We start from the raw sequence: 24,118 nt of genomic DNA, 5'->3' as shown, positions 1-24,118 counted from the left end.
CTTTCAGACCTTCTTTTTATATGGCACAGAGGAATAAAAGGACAAGCTCTCAATTGAAAATAAATCCTTGTCAAGTTACTTTTAAATCACCCTGATTAGTACAAATAGTCTTGACATATACACTCCCCATACCGTCTATAGGGAATAGAAAGAAATATTGCCTCTGTTCAAACTCATAAATTTGTGTATTTTATGGTAGTACATTAGGTACTTAATATACAACAGAGAGATTACAGTCATTAGGTTAGATCATATTCTGTAATTACCATGTTTAGGTACTGCAGTTCCACACTGAACTCAAGTCCGGTTGGTGGAGACTCCTCCTAGAATGCCCTGCTTCAGTTCCAGAGTCATCTTCTGGCTTTCTTGGCTTTGCGGGGGGAAAAAAGTGCCAAACAAGGTTTGTAAAAGTCACTGTGACAGCTACCCGAGTCTGTTGAGAGGCTGAAATCTTCTCGGGGTGGGGGGTCTGCGCTATCTTGTTTATCTCAGGCTAATGGCAACATGCTAAAGGCCAACAATGTTTATGCATTATGGTTTACTGTCACAGGATGTAAGAAAGGAGAGAAGGCATCTTTTGCACTCATACTGATCATGGTGCTTGGTTATTTTACCGTATCTAGGTGCTATGAAGGGAAGAAATTAACACTTGTATAGCTCAAAAGAGAAGGAATTGGGTCCCAAAAGCTCAATGAGGCCCCAAAAATCCTCAGAAGAACAGAAGGCCTTGGATACAGTAAATCTATGCTTTGTGAGTCAAGACCAAGAAGGCACATATTATATCATACTGGAGCTTTGGCAGAATCTGCCATGAGTAGGATTAAACAGCAACTTCTCAAGAGTGCTTACTGAAACAGCACAGCAAGAAATGATACCATCATTACTGCTTTCAACTATATGCATATAAATGGTGTTTACTTATGATTTTTCAATTATCCTAACTTAACAGACAATACACCAAAACAAAACAAAAAATTATTAGGCCAGATTCAATGCAAACAATTGCTCATTTCAGAAGTCTGAGCCTCAGATTTCTGGATGCCAGAAAGTAAGTCTCAGCTTAAGTTTTCCATCTTTCTTACAATTGTTAGCAAACTCCCCCCAGTCCTCTGACAAGGATAAGTGGAGGAGCCTGAGCAGCTCTGACTGGGGAATTCTACACAGCAGCTTGGCTACACGATGTCTGGTACTAACAAGTATTAGCACCATTTTACTTTCACGAATGGAAAGAAATGAGTCCCGGAGGTGTTCTTAAAATATGGATGAATGCTAACTAAAACCAGATCCCTTCTGTGAGTGTTTGGAGGGCAGTGGGCTTGGGAGCTGTCGGGGAAAGCAGTGAAGGGGCTGCAGGCCTGGCCCGGCAGGGAGGGAGAGCTTGCCACGAGATGGCAGCAATGCCACGTCTGGCTCGGCATCCTGCCTGGCTCCGCTTTCTTAATTTTTTTTTTTTCGGGTGAGAACCACAACGTTTTTACCTAAATACAAGCTTATTACAAAGTCAGCCTACCTCGTTCAGCACCTATTCGCCACCTTCATGCAACTTACAACGCGAAAACAACTTTACATATTTCCCCCACGAAAGAAAACTTGTCGTAAGTGAATAATTACAACCTTGAATCTACCTTTCCAAAAGGGTTTGTGTTTCTGTCTTTCCTTTCTATGAGCCTTTGTCTTTTAATTACGGATATAGGTAAGCATTAATTATAGAGTCAGGCCCAGCATGCAGTGATGGTGACAATTCACACTGGATTGAAAGTCAGGGTTGGGCACGTTTTTGCCATCCGTTTAAAGGTAGGCCTGGCACAGAAACCCTTGCTGGGATCATGGAGCATAGGGACCTGTGACAGCACAACCTTGGACCACCATTTCCTTTCCCTTGGGCTCAAGGAACCAGCCCTGCCTGCTCCAGGCTGGTGGTGGGGAAGCCTTTGGTGCATACTGCCATGTCATATTCTGATTGGTTTTTCTTTACTTTTGGAAAGGATTGTTAATGGCAGAAATTCCTCTTGGCAACAAGAGCTCTCGAGAATGGCAACATAAAGACAAAGCAGTGTTCTGCAAGGAGATATTGGCTCGTCTCCTTCCTCTCAGGAACAACAGCTTGTTCTAATGAACAACTTAGAAGGAACGAGCAGGGCACATTTTGGACCTGAAAGCCTGCCCCTCTCAAGACTGGGGACGAAAGCAGAGGGTAATTTCACCAAGGACGAGAGACCCCAGCACCCGCACCTCTCGCACCCGGCATGGGGCTGGCGGAGGCGAACCGCAGGCAGAGCTGGGGGACAGGACACCGGGGAATCGCAGCAGAAGCCTCCCGGGCAGGTGTAATCCTACAGCCACTGCCCTTCTCCGCGCCGGGGGACGCCGGGCCCGGGGAAAGGCATCGCTCCCCTGGGGCCTCTCGGCGGCCGGCAGCAGCCGCCCGGGGCCGCGGCCGGGGCGGGGGGCGAGGCCGCGGCCGCCCCGGGAGGCCGCGCGGGGCCGTCCGGCGGCGCGGAGAGGCTGCGGGCTGGGCGAGCTCCGGCTGCACAGCGCCGGCCCCTTCCCCTCTCCCTGGGAAGTGATGGTTGAGTCCGGTGGCGGCGGCGGCGGCGGCTTCTCCTGTGGCTGGCAGCCGCTCCGCTGCGCTGCCTGCGCTACTCTCGCCGCGATCCCTCCCTCCCTCTTCTCTCCTTCTCCTCCTCCTCCTCCTCCTCCTCCCTCTCCTCGTCCTCTTCCTCGCACTCTCCGCATCCCTCTCCTGCCGACGCCGCCGCTGCCCGGCTCTCCCCGCCGGCGGCCGTGCATGCCTCGCCGCCCGCGGCCCCGGGCGTGCCTCCCCTCCCTCCCCGGGTGCCCTCCCTCCCCTGGGCGGGCGGCGGGCCGGCAGCGCCGGGGCTCCGCGGGCGCTGAGCGGCGCAGCCCCGCCGCGGCGCGGGACTGATGCTGTCTGTGAGCAGAGCGGAGCGAGCCGCCCGCGCAGTCCTGCAGGAGGCGCCGGGCGCTGCGCGGCGCTCGGGACCCGGACCGCTCCTCTCCGCCTCTCCTCGCCCTGTGGTGGTTATTTGGCGCTGTCCTTAGCCCCGCTGCCGCTCGGAGGACACGGTCGCAGCCGAGAAGAGCCACCGGGGGTTTTGTGTGAGAGTGTGTGTGTGTGTGGAATAACTGCAGACATGACTGCGTGGAGGAAATTCAAGTCTCTGCTGGTTCTCTGCGCGGGGCTCCTCACTGCAGCTCAGGGTAAGATTCGGGTTTCTTGCATTGCATTCGTGTAGACTGTGGTTACGGCACTCACAACCCCTCAGCTAAATCTCTGCCGCTCGGTTGAGCTCTCTCCCTCCCTTCGTTTCTGCGCCGGCAAACAGCAGGCTCCTCGAACCCGGTCTCCCTTCTCCCTGCCTCCCACCTCCCGCCGGTGTTCCCCTAGGGCTCTGCTCCCGGCCGGTCACTTCCCCCGGGAGAAACCAGCCTCCTGGAGTTGGGCAGCAGCCGCTGCGACGCCGCGAGCGGAGCCGTGCGCATCCAGCCGCCTGGGCAGCGCCGGAGTTTGGGAACACTTCGCTCTCCGCGCACGCACGAACGGCACCCGCTGCCGTGTGAGGGACAATCCCCGGGCTGGCAAGTTTGGATCTCCCCTCCTCCCGCCTCCCCGGCTTTTGCCGTGCTCGAGGGGGAGCGCGGAGGGGGTGGTCGCGGAGAGCCGCCTCCGCCTGCTTTCAGCCGGCTCCGCTCCCCGCAAGTTGCGCGGAGGCGGGGATGCGGCGCCGGGGACACCTCCGCCAGCTGCCTGCCCGTGCCCGAGGGAAGAGGACTCCTCTCTGCTGGGTGTGCGGTGCAGAGAGTCTCCCCACCTCAGCTGGGTTTCTCCTTAAAATCAATGGGGGAGGGTGGAGAAACGAGGGGGTGACGGGGGAGAATTTGGTTACACAACTTCAGTGCTGGCCTCAGCCCCATTACTTGCCTCATCGTTGGAGACAACAACTTCCCCATTATTCACTTCGCCTCTCATTAGCCCTGCGCTTTTTCATGCTGGGAGAGATGCGAATCTATGTGTGAGAGAGAGAGGGAGGGAGTGAGGCAGCTCGCAGCTGAGCACCTGTCCCCGATACAGCCTCTGTCATCTCCCACCTCGCTCCCGGTTGGTCTGCCTGCCTCCGGGATGACGGTTCCCCTTGCGGTTTGTACCGTCTGAGTCTCCCTTAACCCTTCCAAGGCGCTTTACATCGTTCCCACCATTTTATTTTTCTCGCTGCTCTTTTCGGTGCGGGGGCGGCTGAATAGGGGGGGAGCAGGGCTACCGCGGCCCCCGGGTTGGCGGGCGAGGTTGGAGCCTTCCCCGTCCTGCGGGTGCCCACGGCCGGGTTCCCTCGCCCGCCTTGGTGGCACGGCAGGGTGCCTTCCCTCCCATAGCCTCCGGCCGTGATCTGCAGGAAGAGGCGGTAGAAGGCCAGCCCGGGCCGCCGGGAACCGGGCAGGAGTCTTGCCCGGTCCGGAGGAGCGGCTGCGGCTCCACACCAGCCCGGTAGCATCCCTACTCTGCCCGGATCCTGCCGCTGCCGCGGTCCACCGGGCAACGCCACCCGGCTGCCTCTGCGGGAAGGGAGCGGGGCGAGAAAGGCGCACGGCTCTCCTGGGCTGTGAGTCCGCTGCTCCTGGGGATGGGGCTGTGCCCGGCAGCACACACAGCCCGGGGGGGGCGGGGGCTTCTCGGCGTGGCCGCCCTACCCAAAGTTCCAGCCTGCCCACCCCCAAGCCCCGGTGCCTCCTGCCCCCGGTCCCGCCCGCGCACGTGCCCGGCTCCCCGGCGCTGCCCCGGGCACGGCCCGGCCCGGCCCGGCCGGGCGGGGAGGGAGCTCCGGTCCCGGCGGGGCCGCCCCGACAGCCGCGCTCGGGGCCCGGACTGCGGGACGAGGGGCAGCTGCTGCCACGGCCACGCCGCTCCCGGGGCGGGCCGACACCCGCGACTCATTTGTTAAATACACTGTAGCCCGTTATGTCGTTTGACATTTAAGTGTTTTCTTTTCATGGCTGACAGCACATACGAAAAGCTGGAGGCTGGATCATGGTTATTCAGCGACGATCCGACGTGTTTTGCTTACATACAAAGGCTTTGCCAGGAACGTTTGGGCACTGCCTCTGATGGTGCTCTGCAGAATGTAATTATACCTGCTTAATGTGAAGCAGCAACACACCCACTTAAAGGCTAAAGACTGACTTAATATTGAAGTCAAACAACAGGTTGAAGGGGAGCCATCGGGGACAGTTGACATAATTCGTTCCCGTTTACCTTCCCAGGCAATTGAGCACAGGTATCTATATTTAGTCAAATGTAATCCTGAGGCTGAAATTACGTTAATGCTTCAGAGAGTGAAAAAACTCCTTCCTTAGTAACATAAAGAGCCAGGGTTTCAGGAGCACACGAAATAATTTTAATTATTAGATTCTCAGAACTCTCTTTTACCAGCCCCTTGCAATCAAAAAATTTGGCCACTGTAAAAGGAAATCACCCAGATTTTGCTTGATTTGGGGATTTTATTAGAAAAAAAAGAAACAAGTGCTGAATTTCTGGAGGTGTTGCCACAGGCGTTCCCAAATCTTTCAGTAAAATGACAGGTGGGTTGCTTTCCACAGTGTTCCTCGTTATGAAATGAAATGGAAACCCTTTGTTGCTGTGGAATTTTCTGTAACTTTTTTAAGGAACAAGGAAGGATGAAAATGAACATTCGTCATCGTTCACTGTGGTAGACTTGAGGTGCAGTTCTACACATTTCTTTGGACTGATTTAATCTGATTGATGGACCTGAGTGTTTTGGAAAACATTTGGGGAATCCTTCCCTGCTCATTGTGCTTTAAGCATCAAGGGAAATTAGTATGGAGTCATTTAAAGGAACCGCTTTCCCAGAAGCTACCCTATCATAGCAATTATGCTTCAACAAGACAGACGGCAGGGTGTTCAGCTATGCATGTTAAGATGGGCTTGTTTATAGAGCCATTTGCTAATTCTGATATGTTGTATTGTAACAAAAGCAAACATAAAGAACCCTATTGATCTTCTTGAAAGAAAAAACACATCAATATAATTTCTGTAAAAATTCATATGGAACAAATAATAGATGTAGACTTAATTCAGACTAAAATTCAAGAAAAAAATAAAAGACATTTCTGCTGTGACATAAGGTCTGTGGACAACCTATATTCCATAGAACATATTCAGTAGGAATACATACTGCTTAATACCTAGAGTTGTTCCAGTACATGTTTTCAAGGTAATTTCCTGGATGTGTTTAGATAACCAAATACAGCACCTTCATTGCCACCTAATTGCCTCAAACTAAATGTACATAAGCAGGCTTGTGCACAGAGGTATCATTCAGATTAATGGAAATAACAAAGGGAAAACATTTCTGTTCTTAAATTAGATACAGACAGTAAAAGGACTCTCACATCTACAGTGCAGGATTTTGTTTTAAAAAAAACAAATCTCAAAACATTTTCTGTACCTTCTGTTTGCTGCTATCACTTTGTATAATAATTGCTATAACTACATCACACAAAGTTACCACTCTGTTCAAGGCCTACTCCTGTTGGACTGAGAGTGTTTGTCTCTTTTAAAGTCTTTTTTTTTTCCTCCAAAATAGTGTTTTTCAAACTGTGAGACTGGTCTCTCTAGAGAGGCTTCATTCTCTTCCAGAGAAGACTAAAGCAATTCTGAGGAAAATGAGCTGAAAAAAGGGAATTTTAAAAGAACATCAGTGCAAGGTATTGAACACCCAGCTGTAAAACCAAGTGTTTGATAGATGCATTCTCCATCCCCCAGCTCAGTGAGGAATTTACCATAGAAAGGCATAGTAGAGAATATCCAGCTCTGACCATGTAATATTGTAAAGTAAAAATGCATTTACTTTTTGGTAAAATCTGTATCTGTACCATTTTTTGCATTGAGATATGTATATGATGTCCTAAACTATGTATAGGAATAGGAAACTTGGTCTGCTTGAATGTAATGTAGTGGAGAGCATATCAATGCCACAAAGATTCCCCAAACACTCATTTTAGACTCTTGAACCCATAGTTGAGGTTGAATTACCACTGTCAACCAGTAAAGATTTTTCAGTTTCTCTGGTGTGTGTGTGTGTGTGTAACAGGATACTGGTGTGAGGAGCTGAAGATGGTTTACAGGCACATGAAGACATAAGCACAAATGGAACTTCAGGGTGTATTGAAATCTGTGAGGCCACTTCAGCACCATCTCTGATTTGTATAGATAACCATTCTGCAAATTGTCTATACTGCAAGTCTGTCTATTTTGCTGACTCTCACTGTCATGTTCCTTTATACAGGCATGTATGATTTTGATCAGACTGTTGTTTTTTTTTTTATTTGGGAAGGGCAGTTGTCATTTTTCCCCCTGCAGACTGCTTTTTCTATATAAACACTTAATCTTATTTTTACTCATGGTGTGGTATTAGTGTTACATATGCATTGATATCAGCAAGTTTTAAAAAAGTCATCTATGCCACTTATGCCTCCACAGCATTTTCACTAATAACAACTTTTCTCTGAACAAATTAAGAAAATCTGAAACTGTAAATATTTTCAGTTATGCATTCAAGATTTACCATGCTTTATAGAAAGGCTGAAAAGCCGCAGGGACCACTGTTTTCAACTTTTTCAAGATGTCATCCGTACACCATCACATTAAACTCCTTCTTATAACCTTTCCTTGGAGAAGTGACTGCTTGATAGTGTCACAGTGTAAAACCTCCAGTGGATTTAAAGATAAAATGTAATTTCATCTTGCTCAAATCCATATTGAACCCTGGTGTTTCTCTTTGGCCATGGTGACACTATTCTGCTGGCAAACAGCTTTCAGGGCGAGCACCACTGCAGCGCGGTGCCGGGCTGCCTGCAGCCGGCAGGGGAGGCACTGTGGGAAGGGGAGTTGCTGCTTTAACTGTGCAATCCACTCAAGCAGTAGCATAAGTGTGAGACCTGGCCTCTAATTAAACTCCAGTGTACAACTGGATTCAAGTCAGGGTCACAGAATAAAAATCTGGTCTCTAGTTCTCCATATGGCTGCAAAATTAGCCACATTAGACTGAGATAAATTGGATGTTCTTCCAATTTTTGCAGTGAGCAAAGAATAAGAATCATATGGAAATTCTCCTAATGTGTATGAATCACTTTCTTTTACTTAGAAGTTTTACTTTTCTACGTCAGCTCTAATCGCCCTTAAACCATTTTTTATCAACCACAAACTTTTGAAAAAGGGGAAAAACGGCATTAATGCCTGAGGAGAGCTGTGAGATATTTCTTTGTCCTGACACATCTTTGTTCTGGCTGGATGAAAGACTTCACTCCACTATATGACATTTCCATTGCATTTAAGAAAATCTACACTGTATTTGTTAGAAGCATTTCTCAGAGGAATAGCTACTTATATAAATAACTTGGATTATTGTTAGTGCTATATTAACACCCAAAGGCAACATATATCTGTTGTCTGCATTTAGTAACTGAATAGTAAATGCAGGCATGTGTGCAGTCTTTCAAGAGTAATGCATCTTATTTTTAATAACAACTCTCACTTTCTCAGAGACAAGAACTTTTTCTGCATTTCTTTCTCATATGGAAAAAAAAAAAGAAAAGAAAGTGATGGTAGTTTCTTGCCATTTTTACCTGGAGGGCAGTTTCATTTAAAGGACAAAGCAAGATTTAATCACTCTTACATTGCTGATGATTAACCAGAACTCTTGATTAGTCAGAATATCATCAATGATCTGCTTTTAGCAAAAAAAAAACCAAACAAAAAAAACCCCACAAAAAATCACAAATTCTAGCAATTATAATAATGCTTTAATTTCCATAATAAAAATTAATCACAGTTTCTTACAGCTTTTTAATTATTTAATTATGAATTTTAATGATACATTCATCCATAGTCAAATAGTGATTTGACTTCTTTCAAGTAAATTTCTTGTCTCATCCCTGTCCAGTAAAAGACAACTTCAGGCAGTTCTGAGGCCCCAATTCTGCTGCATTGGAAACTGAAATTTGTATTGATTTCTGAAATAGCTCAATTGACTACTTGTGAACAGATTGCTACTTCAAATAATCCAGACAAAGTAGATATTGCAGCTGAAGGGTGGAATCAGACCTTGTTTAATTTGAGCTCTTGTGGAGAGCTTCTGACAATGCTTGCACCCATGAATGGCTTAAAAAAAGGAAAACTAGGTGAATCACAGCAACAAACCTTTATAATATTAATATATTTTTATATGTAAAAGCAATTTGCTTTTAAACAGTATCTCTGGTATCTCTGAGCATCTGACCTCTACCTTCATTTTTTTCTCCTTTTTTTCCTTTAAAAGCATTAAGAACAGTACACAGAGAAACCTAGTATCATTTTAGTCTCTGGATGTTTTATATCTGTCTTCCAGTATCCTATGGATACTGAAGTACAGAATCATGTTCTGTATTCATGTCTTTGTTGTACAGTGGCTTTCCAAAAGAAACATTTGCAGCACTGCAGCTGAGACAGACCTGAATAAATGACAATGAGTTAAACTTTTTCTGCAGTGTTTGTTTGCAAATTTGCATGAAATATGGTCAGCATTTAAAAATTACATTTTGCAGTACTTGCTTTGTGCCTTGTGTTCAATTGCAAGGCAATGTTTTGGTTTTTTTAATGCAGTTTTGCCAAACATAAAAGTTCTTATTTTTTTATTTCTTCTTTCTTGTCTGATAGTTTTCCTTGCTTCTTTTCTTTTTCTTTTTCTTTTTCTTTTCCTTTTTTTTTTTTTTTCTTTTCTTTTTCTTTTTCTTTTTCTTTTTCTTTTTCTTTTTTTCTTTCTCCTTTTCTTTCTCTTTTTCTTTCTCTTTTTCTGTTTTGTTTTTTTGTTTTTTTTTTTTTTGCTAGAAATTAATTTCTAATCCTATGTTTGAGGGTGTTTATTGAAATGTTCTTATAATTTTGATGTCTGCAGCAAACCTTTGACATTTGTCACAGAGTAAATCTGTGTTTAGGGATATTTTTTTCTCTCACCCATCCTATGAGTTGCAGATCAAATATAGCCATGATAGAATATTGCATAAGTCATTGTTTACTTCCTTTGACCTGCATTACTTGACATATTGTGTTCACACATAAACTCCAAAAGAACACAGACATTCAAACTTTTATTTACTTACACTGGTGCTGAAACACAAGCAATTTACAGTGCACTGGGAACAAAAGTGCAGCCAGCCTTGCCCTGTACTTGAAAGTTGGGTTCAAAGGTGGGCCTAAACACATCAGGGACCACAATGAGGTTGTTTTCTTTTGAAAATACTGGCCCAGCTGTAGCTTGGATTTAAAGTGTCCTCACTGTGCTCGCAGTGCTGGCTGCTGAAGTGGATGGGTTAGCTTGCCTTGCTTTGCAGAGTGTATCCAGAATACACGGTTGGCTTTGGGCACTGTGCTTGAGCTTGCCTTGTCAGAGTGCCTTGGGTCTCAGCCTCAATCATGGAGCATCCAACGCTCCCCACGGAACTCGGGACCCACAGCCCGAGCGCTGTGGGTACTGCTGCTGTACAGCACAGGGGGAGCTGCACGGAGCAGGGAGGGCACTTTGTCAAGGAGCAGCTGATGTTAGGAAGCAAGGGGCTAGATATTGCAGGAATACATATCAACTTACAGAACCTGCCTTGCCCTGAACCTAGAAAAAAAATGCAGGTGACTGTGAGGGCAAGAAAAAAAGGAAAGAAAGAATGATGTTTACACCACAGTGAAATGTCTGAAAAAGCCACTTCGATAAAATAAAAAAAACGAAATTTAACTTATTTTTAGATTAATTTTGCATGTTTCTGGCTGTGAAACAAATGGTCATGACAAATCACACTGTTCTCACTAATGTTTGTGGGATATCAATGCAGAAGCTGACTACATTCAAGTGACTAAGTGCACTATTTTAGCTTTGCCTCAGCAGTCAGATTCTCTATTGGTATCCTGCTGATGTTTCTTATAATACATAGATTGTGTCATACCAAGCATTTTTTTGAGGGGGAGGGGGAAACATCTTATCATTTACTTTCAGAACCTCAGTTCAATCAAACAGCTGCTAATATCACAAGTGACCCTCTGCATTTGTAGATATTTCTCTCGAGAAATTAAATTGATTTTCTTTATCTTAGCATGTAAATATCCTCAGCACACATTTGGACCCATTGTTTGCAGTGGCTCTTACACTGAAGAATGTAGTGTTAATAGATCTTACGAAGTCAACAGTGGCAGCGGGAGTAGCATTTTGATCATTAGCTGTACTCAATTATTTCTGTTTAGCTTTCCTGTGAAATCTATTGTGAAATTTAATTAACATAAATGAAAATACAGAAATCTTCCTTTTTTTTTTCCTGGTACATAATGTAGTTAACTTGAAAGTAGTTGTAGGGGAAAAAAAAAGCATTCTGCTATGCAGAAGTAGGTAAATTAGACATAGACTCTGGTCATCAGTTAAGTAGTTTGGGTTGCTTTATATCAGATTTTAACTAGTTAGGACCTGATCTAAAGGTTGGGGAGCCCACAGAATTTAAAAAGTCTCATTAACCTTAAAAGGCTTTTTATCTTGCCCTTGTTATAGCCATTTATCACACAGACAACTTTCATTGAAACGAGGATGCTAGAAAAAAATCTAATAACATTAAAGAAAATTCAGACTCTTTGTTATGAAATTGGCCAGAGAAATGCTGTTTGGACTCATAGAATGATTTGGGTTGGAAAGAACCTTAAAGATAACCTCATTCTAACTCCCCTGTCATGGGCAGGGACACCTTCTACTAGACCATGTTATTTAAAACCCCATCCAACCTGGCTTTGAACACTTTCAGGGATGGAATATCCACAGCTTCTCTGGGCAACCTGTTGCAGTGCCTGACTACCCTCACAGTCAATAATTTCATCATAATGTCTAAGGTAAACCTACTGTCCTTCAGTTTGAAGCCTTTCCCCTTGTCCTGTCACTACATGCTCCTGTGGAAAGCCCCTCACTGACTTGCCTGTAGGCCCTCTTTAGGTACTGGAAGGTGCTCTAAGGTCTTCCTGGAGAGCTTTCTTCTTCACCCTGAACAGCCTCAGTTCTCCCAGCCTGTCTCTGTAGGAGAGGTCCTCCAGCCCTCTGACCATGATCATGGCCTTCTCTGGACTTGCTCCAGCAGGTGTATTACTGTGTCAGGGGCTCAGAGCTGGACACAGGGCTCCAGGTGGGGTCTCTTGAGAGGGAGTAGAGGGGCAGAAGCACCTCCCTCCACCTGCTCGTCCCATTTCTTTCAATGCAGCTCAGGATATATTTGGCTTTCTGGGCTGCAAGTGCACATTGCGGCGTCATTTGAACTTCTCATCCACCAACACCTCCAAGTCCTTCTCCTCAGGGCTGCTCTCAATCAATTATCTTTGCAGCCTGTGTTTCTGCTTGGGATTGCCTCAACGCCTGTGCAGGTCCTTACAAATTAATTTTTATGAGGTTTGCACAGGCCCACCTCTCAAGCCTGTCCTGATTGGATGTTGTCACTTCCCTCCATCATGTACTCTGCCCTGCAACTTGGTGTCGTTTGCTTAAAGATAAATACGCCTCAAATTTTTTTGACCTATCTGAAATGTATTTCACTCCACTGGCTTTCACTGCTTATATAATTTATTTGTTTCTGAGGAAAGATTAACCTTTAATTGCTTTCTTTAGCAACATTTAGTAAACAGGCTGATAGCATGGAGATGATCTATGCAAACAGCAAAGAAGGATTTCTCCAACCCATGTTGCCATGACAATTTAGATTTTTCTTGTCAACTCCTGAGAAGCTTCAAAGTAATTTCTTTAAAGCAATGAATCAGGGGATATTTTGGAAATTGAAGTTGCTCTCTTTTTAAATTTAGTATCATTTAACACAGTAAGGGGCCTGACTCAAAAGATTGCAATATCTACAAACAAGAACTATTGCAAAAAATATAAAATCGTGTAACTCTCTTTGTGGATCTCTGATAATTTATATCAGCAGTGAAGCTAACTTCAAATGCATTATCAAGTGACTTAGATTTTGTTTATTAACTATATGATAATAATAAATAGTTATCATTAAAATAAGAATGGATAATGAATAGTGGAGAACCCAGCTTATAGCTGTCATTTTGATCCTCAGGACAGTATTTTATCTTCTGGGTATTTTGAGGTAATTAGATTACAGAAGGATTAGAGAACAAAGATGGACTAAACTTTTTTTTTTAATAGTTACAATTATAACATTAGTTCCATGAATGAGAAATAAAATCAAAAGGCTATTGTCTGCATATTTAAATTGCTATCCCAGATAAGTGCCCTGTACAATATTATTAGTAATCAAACTGAACTTCCCTCTTGTTATTTGTTTTAATTGAAATAGACTGTTTTGAAAAAGAACTAAAACTAGTCCAAACTAATTTAATTTAAATTAATTCCTAAGAAATAAATTACTGGCTTAATGAGGTTTTTCTTAGGTTGCTGTTAGCACTGATGAAAACATGGTAAATGGAAAGAAGATAATGTGAAATGCTGTTTCTGCTGGGAAAATACATTTCTCTGTATAGAAGACAAGAAAAGTAGCTCAGTAATGGTTTTCTTTTTGAAATGTTCCTGGCAGATGATGGTCACTGTGTTGGTGTAGTTTGTTTACCACTTTGCAATAGATTTGAGATGAGTCATATCACATTAGAAGGAAAATTGAGAAGTTGTTTTGTCAAAGTGAATTCTGTTTTCCTTTTTTGTCATATATACTCAAATTACTTGCTCTCTTTAAACAGAGACGCCTAATTGATTTTTATAAGTGCTTATTCTTGTTCTGTCCATAAATCTGAGTTCCTTTTGTTAGAAATGGTAAATGCAAATATATCCTTTCCATACATGGAATAAGGTGACTGAGCTGGAGTCTTCTGTCAGTTCACCTCATGCATCTCCTTTACACTATTTTATTTTCATGCTAGTTTGAACCACAGCAATTTCAACATCTACAAGCATGGTTGTTTTTCTCAAGCCTTTCTATCCTCTTGCCTTCAGCATGGGAGCTGACTGAATAAGCACTATAGGATGGATTCTCAAGATTTCTCTTTTATAGAGATTTTTATTTCTGTATTAATTCCTTACTGAATTTGTAAGTCCACTTTACTGGTAATGCATCTCAGTTTATTCACAGAGTCAGGAAAAATTATAGTTATTGAATATTTGGTAAAGAAACAAAGGGATGGAGTGTGGATGGAGTACTTATGATACATAAGATACTAGGCATTCAGAAGGAAAAGTAACTTTATTTTTCAAAAATATTTGATGGAAGAGAAGATCCATTTATTGAATAATAGAACATGGGCATACTGATCAATAAAACGTGTCTGAGCTCAAGTTTTAGCGCTAAGTTTAAGGATGCTGGGAAGAGGGCAGAAGGTACTGTTTGCAGTCAAGACCCTAGATTGTTGTGCCAAATACCTGCAGTTACCACTGCCATAAGAGAAAACTGCAGATCTCAGCACTTTTGAACATAAAGAAATTTGTGCTGTACTTAACTATTACACTCAAGAATCTTCAGAAACTGAACACAATAGAGTGCTGTAAAGGGAATGAATAGAAAATCACATTAAGCATTTACTACTGTTATCTCCTAGGTAGTATCTGAATTAAGCAAAGTTTCCAAATGTATCAGTGTTGTGTTATTGTTTTAGGAAGAAGAATTCCTCAGGGGAAGTTGAAATTTTTCTCTAAAGCTGCTGGACTTAAGTAATTCTATGAATTAAATCAACAAGCACTATAGAAAAAAATAACCAAACAAAAAACCCCTAAACAAATGAACAACCAACCTGGATCTGATGTAGCCTGGAACAAAACATTTGTGATTACAAAGCAAACTAAAATCAGAATTTGGCATGAAGCTGACTCCTCAAACATTACTGTCTATACTACATAATGGAGACTGGAGTCCATGGCTAGAACTAAAACCAATCAGTTCCACCTCCACTTCTATTTCCTCTATGAGTATTCATCATTTTTACATTTATCCTCCTCTGATGGTAACTAAGTACTGTTCCTTGTGGGTCCATTTTTCTTTCTAAAATCAGGCTGCTTGTAAGTGATGGGCAGGCTCTGGTAGAAGAAAAGTATCTACCCAGTTTTACCACTGTGGAATATGTACTAAACTTTTGATATTGTGCATCACTCAGCAGAGCATACTTGCAGAATGGATATGTTTGTATAAATATTTTGAATGGGCTTTGTCACTGTATTGGTTTTGTGTGGCCAGGTTTTGGTAGTTGGGATGCTACAGGGGTGGCTTCTGTGAGAAGTTTCGAGAAGCTTCTCCCAATAGAGCCAATGCTAGTTGGTTCCAAGAGGGATCCACTGCTGGCCAAAGCTGAGTCCACAGGCAACAGTGGTAGAGCCTCTGAGAGGACACTGTTAAGAAGAGAGAAATAACCTGTGCAATGGCAACTACAACTGTGAGAGAGCAGTGAGAATGTGGGAGAGGAACAACTGCAGGTACCCAAATCACTGAAGAGGGAAGGGTAGGAAGCGCTCCAGGTGCCAGAGATTTCCCTGCACTATGTGGTGTAGACCATGGTGAAGCATCCGTGCCCCAGCAGCCCATGGAGGTACATGAGGGAGCAGGGAGGAGTGGGTAGATGACTGAAGCAGACTGTGACCCTGTTGGAAGCCCACACTGGAGCAGGCTTCTGAAAGGATCTGTGGACCCAAGGAAAGAGTAGCCCACACTGGAGCAGATTTGCTGGCAGGACTTTTGATCCCATAGAGGACTCACGCTGGAGCAGCCTGTTCCTTAAGGACTGCACCCTGTGAAAGGGACCCATGCTGGAGCAGTTTGTGAAGAAGTGCAGCTCATGGGAAGGACTCATATTGGAGGAGGTTATGGAGGACTGTTGCCTGTGGGATGAATCACATGGTGGAGCAGGGGAAGAGTGTGAGTCTTCCTCCTGAGGTGGAAGGAACAGCAAAGACTAATCTCTGATGAACTGACTGTTATCCCCGTTCCCTGTCCACCTGCATCATTAGGGGGAGGATGTAAAGAAAATATCAGGGTGAATTTGTGCCCTAAGAGAAGGGAAGGGTTGGAAGAAGGTATTTTAGGAGTTGGGTTTATTTCTCATTATCCTGCTTTGATTTGATTGTTAATAAATTAAGCTCATTTCCCTGAATGGAGTCTGTTTTGCCTACAACAGTAACTGGAGAGTGAGCTCTGCGTGTCCTTATCTCGATTCACGAACCTTTCATTACATTTTCTACCCAGTGTCCAAATGAGGATGGGAGTGATAGAGCAGCTTTGGGGGGAATTCCCTTCCAGCTAGGGCCAACCTGGTGCAGTCACATAACACTGGTACTTGCACGTACAGGTAAATCAGAAGCATTTTCGCACTGTCTCAAGAGCAGTTTGCAGCTCAGATCCACTCAGTTATGCTGCCATTGTCTTAGGTGTTGTCCAAAATGTGCACAAGAATCAGGTCCTCTGAGGGCAAAAACTCAATTTAAAAAAAACCTGCTCTTTGATTCTAGAAGGGTAATGCACTGCCCAATGTAAAAAAATGAGTCGTGGTGACAGACTGTGTCAGGTGAAAGATGAGCATTCAGCATAGAGAGACAATGTAAATCATTCTTATATTTCATTGAGATATTCCTCAATAGTGCCACTGAAGAAGATACTAAAAAAAAACGCTACATGTGAAAAAATATGACAGCATTTAATGGGATTATCAGTTAGGACTATTCTACTTTTTTAAATCAATACCTGCTTTTGTCATTTGCCCTCTTCCACTAATTTTTTTCCATGATATTTTGTCTATGATTACATTTATTCTTGAAGTATATTAGGCAGTGATTTATTAATTTGCTTTATTGAATATCTCAGAGTATAGGGACCTATGATGCAAAGGATTATATGGACATAGAAAGATGAAATGGACAATGTGGACAACATTGTGACAGAAAACTCAAGTCTGGGAAATGTTATTTCTTGTATGATAAGTATTAAACAAAACTCCTTATCTTCTGAAACTTAGGCCACAGGAGCTTCATGCTGCCCTGTATTTTACAGATGGCATAGCTCAGACTAGTTCCCTTGTAACCATCAATCATTATTCAGGTTTTTTTTCTGTTTTCCATTTCTGGCATTTATTATACTGGGGAGCAGTGCATAATCAACTTCCCTTTTTGCCACCAGTAACACATGAACACTGATGTAGTCCTACTAAGTAGAACTTTTAGTATGTCTCAAAACTTGAAGCATCTGCTGGCAATAGTCCTCAGTGGAAGTTCTGGTGCCACTGCTGTGAAGGTCTGGTGTGGTCTCAAATAAAGACTGATGCTGTCATGGGCATGGTGGTTCAGCTGCCAGGCTGATACAGGCTTTATGCTGACATGCTGAAAACCATGGTTTTTATCTTGTAGGACTGGCAGGGCTGGAACTATCAGTTTTGCATAATTAAACACTATTTCTTCTTCCCTTACTGTTTCTTTAAAACTTTCCTTTTGAAGGGCTTATCTTTCTTGTTCCAGTCACTCTATTATTTCCTCTTTTGCTGATGGAGTATAAGATATCTTCTTATTCCTCAACTTGGTTGTTTAACATTCTCAAGGAAAAAGATGCCCAGGGTCTAGTCTGTGGTGACTCCTGCACTGGGGGCAACCAGTACAAAGGCTGAAGATGGGCACAGGGCACTCTTAAGACCTGAAGAATTAAGTCAGGGAAATAAAATGTGCCCAGATTTTGTGTGCATCCTATGAATTTGGCTAAGTTTCTGTCTTCACGTATTTAAAAATGTAAAAAGTGTCACATCAAATCAGACCAAAATAACTTCTCTCTGACAATGGCCATTAGCAAATGCATAGGAAAAAAAATGCAGGAAGCAAGATATAGACAGGCTTGTATTTTAGCAGCCTCTGGCCAGTTTAGAGAACTCTTAGCCAGAGGTTGCATCTATGTTCAACATCCATCAACAAATTTAACCTTCATGAATCTGTTCTTGACCCTATTCATGATTCAGACTACCACACTATTTTCTGACAATCTGTTTCACAATTTAATTCCTGCTGTGTGGAAAACCACTGTATTTTGCTTGTTTTGAAGTTTCTACCTGTTCATTTAACTGAGTACTTCCAGCTCTTCAGAAATACTTCACCCAGCACAGAGCTTTGCATCTGATAGATAGGCAGGATTTATGTGAATCTGTAAATTGCATACTTTTCCCATGTAAATGCAAAATATCCATATGGATATTTAGAGTAGCTACCTTCAATCAATATTAATGCATGATTCCCAAGTGCATTTCTCATAATTTTTAATGATTACGATATTGTAGTCAGTGCTGCTGATGCACTTAAAAGAATAATGGTCTGTATTTCATTACAAACAGACCCCTCCCTTTATCCCCCGATCCTATTACCTGTTTTTTTATTCTCATAATAATACTTTATTGTTTTCTTTCCAATAAATAGTAAAGACTTTACCTGGTGACCATCTGGATAACAGCGATGTTCAACATTTTGCCCTATGAGAAATTTCTGGAGGGACGACAGAGAAAATGCTTGGAAACTTAGGTCTTGGTGGGAAATGAATACATCAAACCAGGTGCTTAGTGATCTAAGCACCTCCCCCCTGATGTTGACCTTCATGCAGTGTGTTTAGTACCTCAATGATAGTATAAGGCACCCTAAATAGTAGCTTCATCAAGGTACCCTAAATAGTAGCTTCATCTTCCATGTATGCTATTTGCCCCGAAGTGATCCAGTGTTTCACTTATCACAGGTCATATCTTGACAGTGTCCTCTTTCCTGGCACAATAAGGAAAAATCATGGTGAAAACTGGTGTGGGAAAACTGGTGTGGCAAAGTTGAATGATGGCATCTGGTGAAGGATTGGGTTTCTATGAAGATTACGGAAACGCTGCAAGAATTTCCGGTAGAAAAGATTTAAGAAGAGGTCCATTATACTGCAAATGCTGAAACCACTTCAGCCTTATAAATCAATCAATTTACCCCCTCTCAAGACCCAGATCTAAATCAAATTATGGAAAAAATCCCACAAAAAACAGTGACAATTCTTTCCCTAGATAGATACTTAGCTCAACAGTTAAAACATGCAAGATATTCTGTGAGCTCAAATCCATAGGTTTCCTCTTGCAGTTTCATGTTAAAATATCTGTTACTGTCTGAAAAAGTATTGTTTCTCTTGTTGCCTAAGACAGCAGCCTTCCTACATGCATTTAAGATGGCTCTAGAGGATGTACAGATTCTGACTTTCCCTTTTATTCTACCTCTTCCTCTCAGGATTGTCAGTGGAAAAGCCTAACATCATAAAAACAAAACAAAGTGATGCAAAATAAATACTCAGCAAGAGCACAGCTGACCACTGGGAACAAGAGAGCGTGAGATAGAAGAAAAAAGACTGTCTTCAATGTTAGCAAGTCTTCCATAACTGTTCTTTCTCCGTCATTGTGAAAGCCTCTGTTTCATTTCCAGAAATTTCTGAATATTTCTGACAGTCTATTCAAGAAAGGAAGGCATTAATTACTTTTCTCCTGTGCAAACAAAACTATTGCATATATTTTGAGAAGGGGCAAGAACACAGATTAGTGTGCACAGTGTAGTACATGTACTACATGTACTACAAAAATTTTAAGAAAATAAAAACCTGGTAATTATTCTAATACAATATAATGGAATGTATAAATTCAAGAACTGGATCTGAGATGTGCTGAATTCTTGAGTTCTTAATTTGTTTCATGGAGGTTGTGGACGCTCTGTGGTAGATAAATACACAGGAGAATTTAGGCATGAGGTTTTCCCTTTATTTTGAAGATATTTCCATCTAGTACTTGGATTTTATGGAACTACCACTCAGCAGCTGCTTTAACCCCAAAACCGGACAAATTTACACAGGCTATTTTTCACTAGAAAATATTCTTTGAGCCTAAAATTACATTTTTGGCATACTCAGAATGGTTGCCTACTGTGTCAGTTTGTATAGGACTGTTATTGAACAGTCATTGTAATCTTCACTATAGATGATCTTCCATAGCAATAAAACAGCTTGGCTGTCTTTAAGTGCATCTGCCAACTTTGGCCCTACCTAAGATATTTCTGGGGTAGAAGTTGTGACCTCTTACTTTCCCACAGTAGAGAGAGTAATATAACAGTTGGAGTGCTTAGCTACCTTGTTGAAAAGTCTACATTCATCTGCCTCTTTCCTTAGAAAATTAAAGCCTGTCTCATCCTCTTTTTTTTTTCCTTTCATAGCATATACTGTGACTGCCATAGGCTCTCCTTTGTTGGGGCCATGAAGGTTTCCAGTTAAAGTTTTCTTTAGTGGTAGAAGATTTGGGTTCCAAATCTTGCTTAAAGGAAATCAATATTAAACATTAAAAAAGCTGCTGGAATGGGAACTGGACACCTGCTGGTCCCCTCTGACATGAAGGGCATTAATCACCACATCAGAGTCATGCTTCTGGATGGGTTTCTGTCTTCCTTGGTGAATATTCCATTATTCTATGAAAAGTAGAATTGCAAGTAGTCAACTTGGAGTACTGCTTTGAGTTTCATTTGCCAGTAAGCACCTAAAAGATAAGTGCTGCAAAACCTATTTTTAGCTCATTTCTGGAAATAATCAATAGCTTTTATCACTAGGGACTTAACAACCACCATGTTATGCCCATCACATAAATCTACAGTCTTATAAAGAGAGGTAAGCTACTATCATGATCATTGATAAATTCGTCCCATGGTTCATATTTATTTAAAACCTAGGCAATTTTCTTTTCCTAGTAAAAGTCTGCAATGCCACTTAATTTATATCTGCTACATCTCTGCTGGAATCATCATTGATATGTGAGAGATAAAATTTAGGTCTAGATATAATGCTGCCCTTTGAAATTAACATGCATTAGTCTTACAGTGCCCAGTTACCTTGGCAATGAATGTAGTATAAATACATGTGTGCACATGTGTCTCAGAGAGAGAGACAGAACTGAGTGATTTCATCCTTTTGTGGAGGTAGTACCACATTTACTATTCACTATTCTCCAAGATTTGTCCATTTTTCTAATAATGCAAAAAACTTTTCCTTTGTTTATAAGTGCAGCAGTCCCAGCAGGTTCCTACCACACAGCAAGATGCCATGTCTGGAATACTTCACCCTAACACATTGAAGTTTAGCAGCTCAAGCCCATGACCTTGAACTTTCACCAGGGATTTCTGAAATCCTGGAGTGATGTGATGGCAGTGTATTCCCTCACTTATCAATTGCAATATTACATGGATTTTTACCTGAAGACACAAGGAGTCATGTTATCGAGACTGGAGTCCATTTCCCTCAGGATTGCATTTTGGCTCCCTGTAAACAAAAGAATGCATTTAGAAAAGCTTTTGATAGTTATTTGCTGTGCTAAGGAGTAGGACACCCTGGAAAGTTCTTCCCCACCACCGTGAATCTAATGTGACCAAAATATTTTTAATTTTACCACTCTGTATTGACAACAAGAGTTTGTTCTATTCTACTACATGCAGTGAAACATACAAAAGGGCACCAAAAAAATTAAAAAACACACCACAACAAAAAAAGGCATGATTTTATGATATTTGGGATCTTTTTCAACAAAACCAGTTTTGAAAATCAGTTTTTAAACAACTAGTAGGAGCCCAGAGGGACAGAAGTCTATTTGCTGAGACAATTTAAGCTAGATCTATCTAGGAATAGTTTTTTTCAGATCGAAAAAAAAGAAGAAAATCTTAGAAAAAAAATTAAAGACAGTCCAAGAAACTGTACATCAGTGAATTTAACAAGGGTTGTGGGGAAAATTAAACTACCATACGGAAGTGTGAAAGAACAGCTTGAAAATCAGTTTGATTAAGGATAACCAGCCTAGATTCAGTCAGGGGAGGTCATGCTTAACTAACCTGATGGAGTTCTTTGAAGATTTTACTGCCACTGTAGATAAGGGAAATTCAATGGATGTAATCTACTTGTAAGCATTGACAAGGCACCACATCTGAGATTAATGGCTAAGAGAAATATTCATGAAAGTAAAGAAACTGTGAGATGGAAAACTAGCCTAACTAGGCCACAAAAGGAAAATCTGGACATAGTTTCTGAGGATTCAGTGTGGGGCCTTCTGTTATTCATGATTATGTATGTCTGAATGTAAGTGGCGAGGGGGGGTAGAATTTGTAGCTTATGCTACAATCTAAAAGCATAGCAAGAAGTGCAGAGCAATATGCTCATGTTCAAAAGATGTTGTATGCTCTTATTTGGCAAAAAAACCCAGAATTTTGCTGGGAAAATGCAGAATAATTAATATAGAAATACAAAATTGTAGCATCAAATGTTCACTAAATAAAACAGTCATCCAATATACTAAAAAAGAAAACAAATTGGGAATTATTAAAGATAAAAACTGAAGTCATCAGACCAGAGGAAAGCAGCATTTTAAAATATCAATATGCAAAGATATTTTAGAACACAGAAAACATCTTTGTGTTGGGATTCACTGTAGGGAAACAAAGGATGTAAGATTCCAGTACTTGTGAAGAATGTTACAGAACCTCAGGGTTTTTTTACTGTAAACCAGGAAAATATATGATGTTTTCATTCTAATAGGACTCAGGCATTCTTGTCAAAATTAAGGTACTATTCTCTTAGGCTAATACTAATGGGAGAGAGAACCTTTCTGTGCCAAGGAGCTTATAATAAAAAAGGTTAAATATACAGGCAAGGGGGAAAAAAGACACAACGAACACAGCAATTTATCCAAAGAATGTATGTGTCTAAATTTTGATCTAGGGTTCATATTTTGAGTCCCAAGTCAATATTTTACATAATGAGCTACATTATTCCTTTATAGGTATAATGTTTTTGCTTAACATGAGGTAGAAAACCTAGGTGATTACCTTTTTTATACATATATATAAGCTTAAAAATAGAAAATTCTTATTGTCCTTTTATGCAGGTCTTAACCTTAGTCACTGATTTCACAGAGCCCTACTTAAATCTAATAAAGATTAGATTAAATTCTTAAGGAATCTTTATATTCCTTCCTAGCTATCTGAGTTTCAGAGCAAAAAGTAAATATTCATTTTTGAGGGAAAATAATTAAATAATATGTACGCAAATAAGTCCAGTAGACATTTGGTTTTATGTGAGAAAAATGAAGAGATAAATTAAAATTTGACTGAAATGGTTATTTTTTTATTAAAATATTCTTCATTCATTATGATTTTCTTATGCTCTGAGGTCTTGTAGGAAATAAAATTGTTCTCAGAAGATCAGTGTTTCCTCCTAGTTACAGAAAGTTTCTTTGCTATATGACTCAGAGCTCTTAAGTTCATATATTTAATATTTTCTTTCATACATACATTCCCTCTTACAGCTAGGGCTGTATCCAAAAGAGACTTTGCTACTACAGCACTAGGAGCCCTGATGCCTTACTTCCAAACATCTGGTCACAAAACCTGAAACTACAAGTCTGTGACCTTTATTTCTTGTTAGGGGAAAACCTAGGCATCTTGGGATAAAATCATAAACAGGCAATAGGCAGAGTGTTTGTAGACACAATAGATACAATAGACTGTAGATACAATATCCTTTATCCCTTTCTCCTCTAGAAGTATTTCACTCAGCCTGTGCAAAGGAGATCCTTCTTTACTACTAGATCTACTACTACCACACCTTTCTAGTTATCCTCATGTCTTCCTAAACTATAAGACAAGCAATTAGCATTTGAATTTTAAGTGTTGATAATGCAGAGATTCTTACCTGTTTTTCACACCGTTCAGTGCAATGCACTTAGAGATCCAGCACGCTCATTGCTTCAGTACCGCCATCTCTAAGGACAGAGGGAACAGAGCAGAAAGTGCCTACATCTTCTTACTAGCCAAAATAGAGACAGGCAACATTAGCATCTCCATACAATGCACTTTTAGTGACTATGCCTGTACATCAAATTGCTTGGAAGCTCAGGCCAAGGCTGGCCATTCTTTGCTCTGATAGCACATAAGGTCCCGTCTGGTGCTACCTGTAGTTCTACTCCCAAACCATTATCTTATTCTTTATATAGTTTAGGCTCAGGTAAAAGGCTACTGATCTTCTG

General features: G+C 41.8%; 1 protein-coding gene across 1 annotated transcript in view; it reads left to right on the top strand.

Annotated features, from left to right (window-relative positions):
* The first annotated feature begins 2,907 nt into the window (after positions 1-2,907).
* CSMD1 (CUB and Sushi multiple domains 1) overlaps positions 2,908-24,118 on the top strand; it is a 1,057,303-nt gene continuing 1,036,092 nt past the window's right edge. The window contains exon 1 of the mRNA XM_030946379.1: positions 2,908-3,222. Within this exon, the coding sequence (XP_030802239.1) occupies positions 3,156-3,222 (67 nt within the window). The 5' untranslated portion in view covers positions 2,908-3,155. The remainder of the gene's footprint in view (positions 3,223-24,118) is intronic.

The sequence above is a fragment of the Camarhynchus parvulus genome, chromosome 3 (assembly GCF_901933205.1).
Source record: "Camarhynchus parvulus chromosome 3, STF_HiC, whole genome shotgun sequence".
NCBI classification, from domain to species: Eukaryota; Metazoa; Chordata; class Aves; order Passeriformes; family Thraupidae; genus Camarhynchus; species Camarhynchus parvulus.
This window is presented reverse-complemented; position numbering and strand designations above follow the sequence as displayed.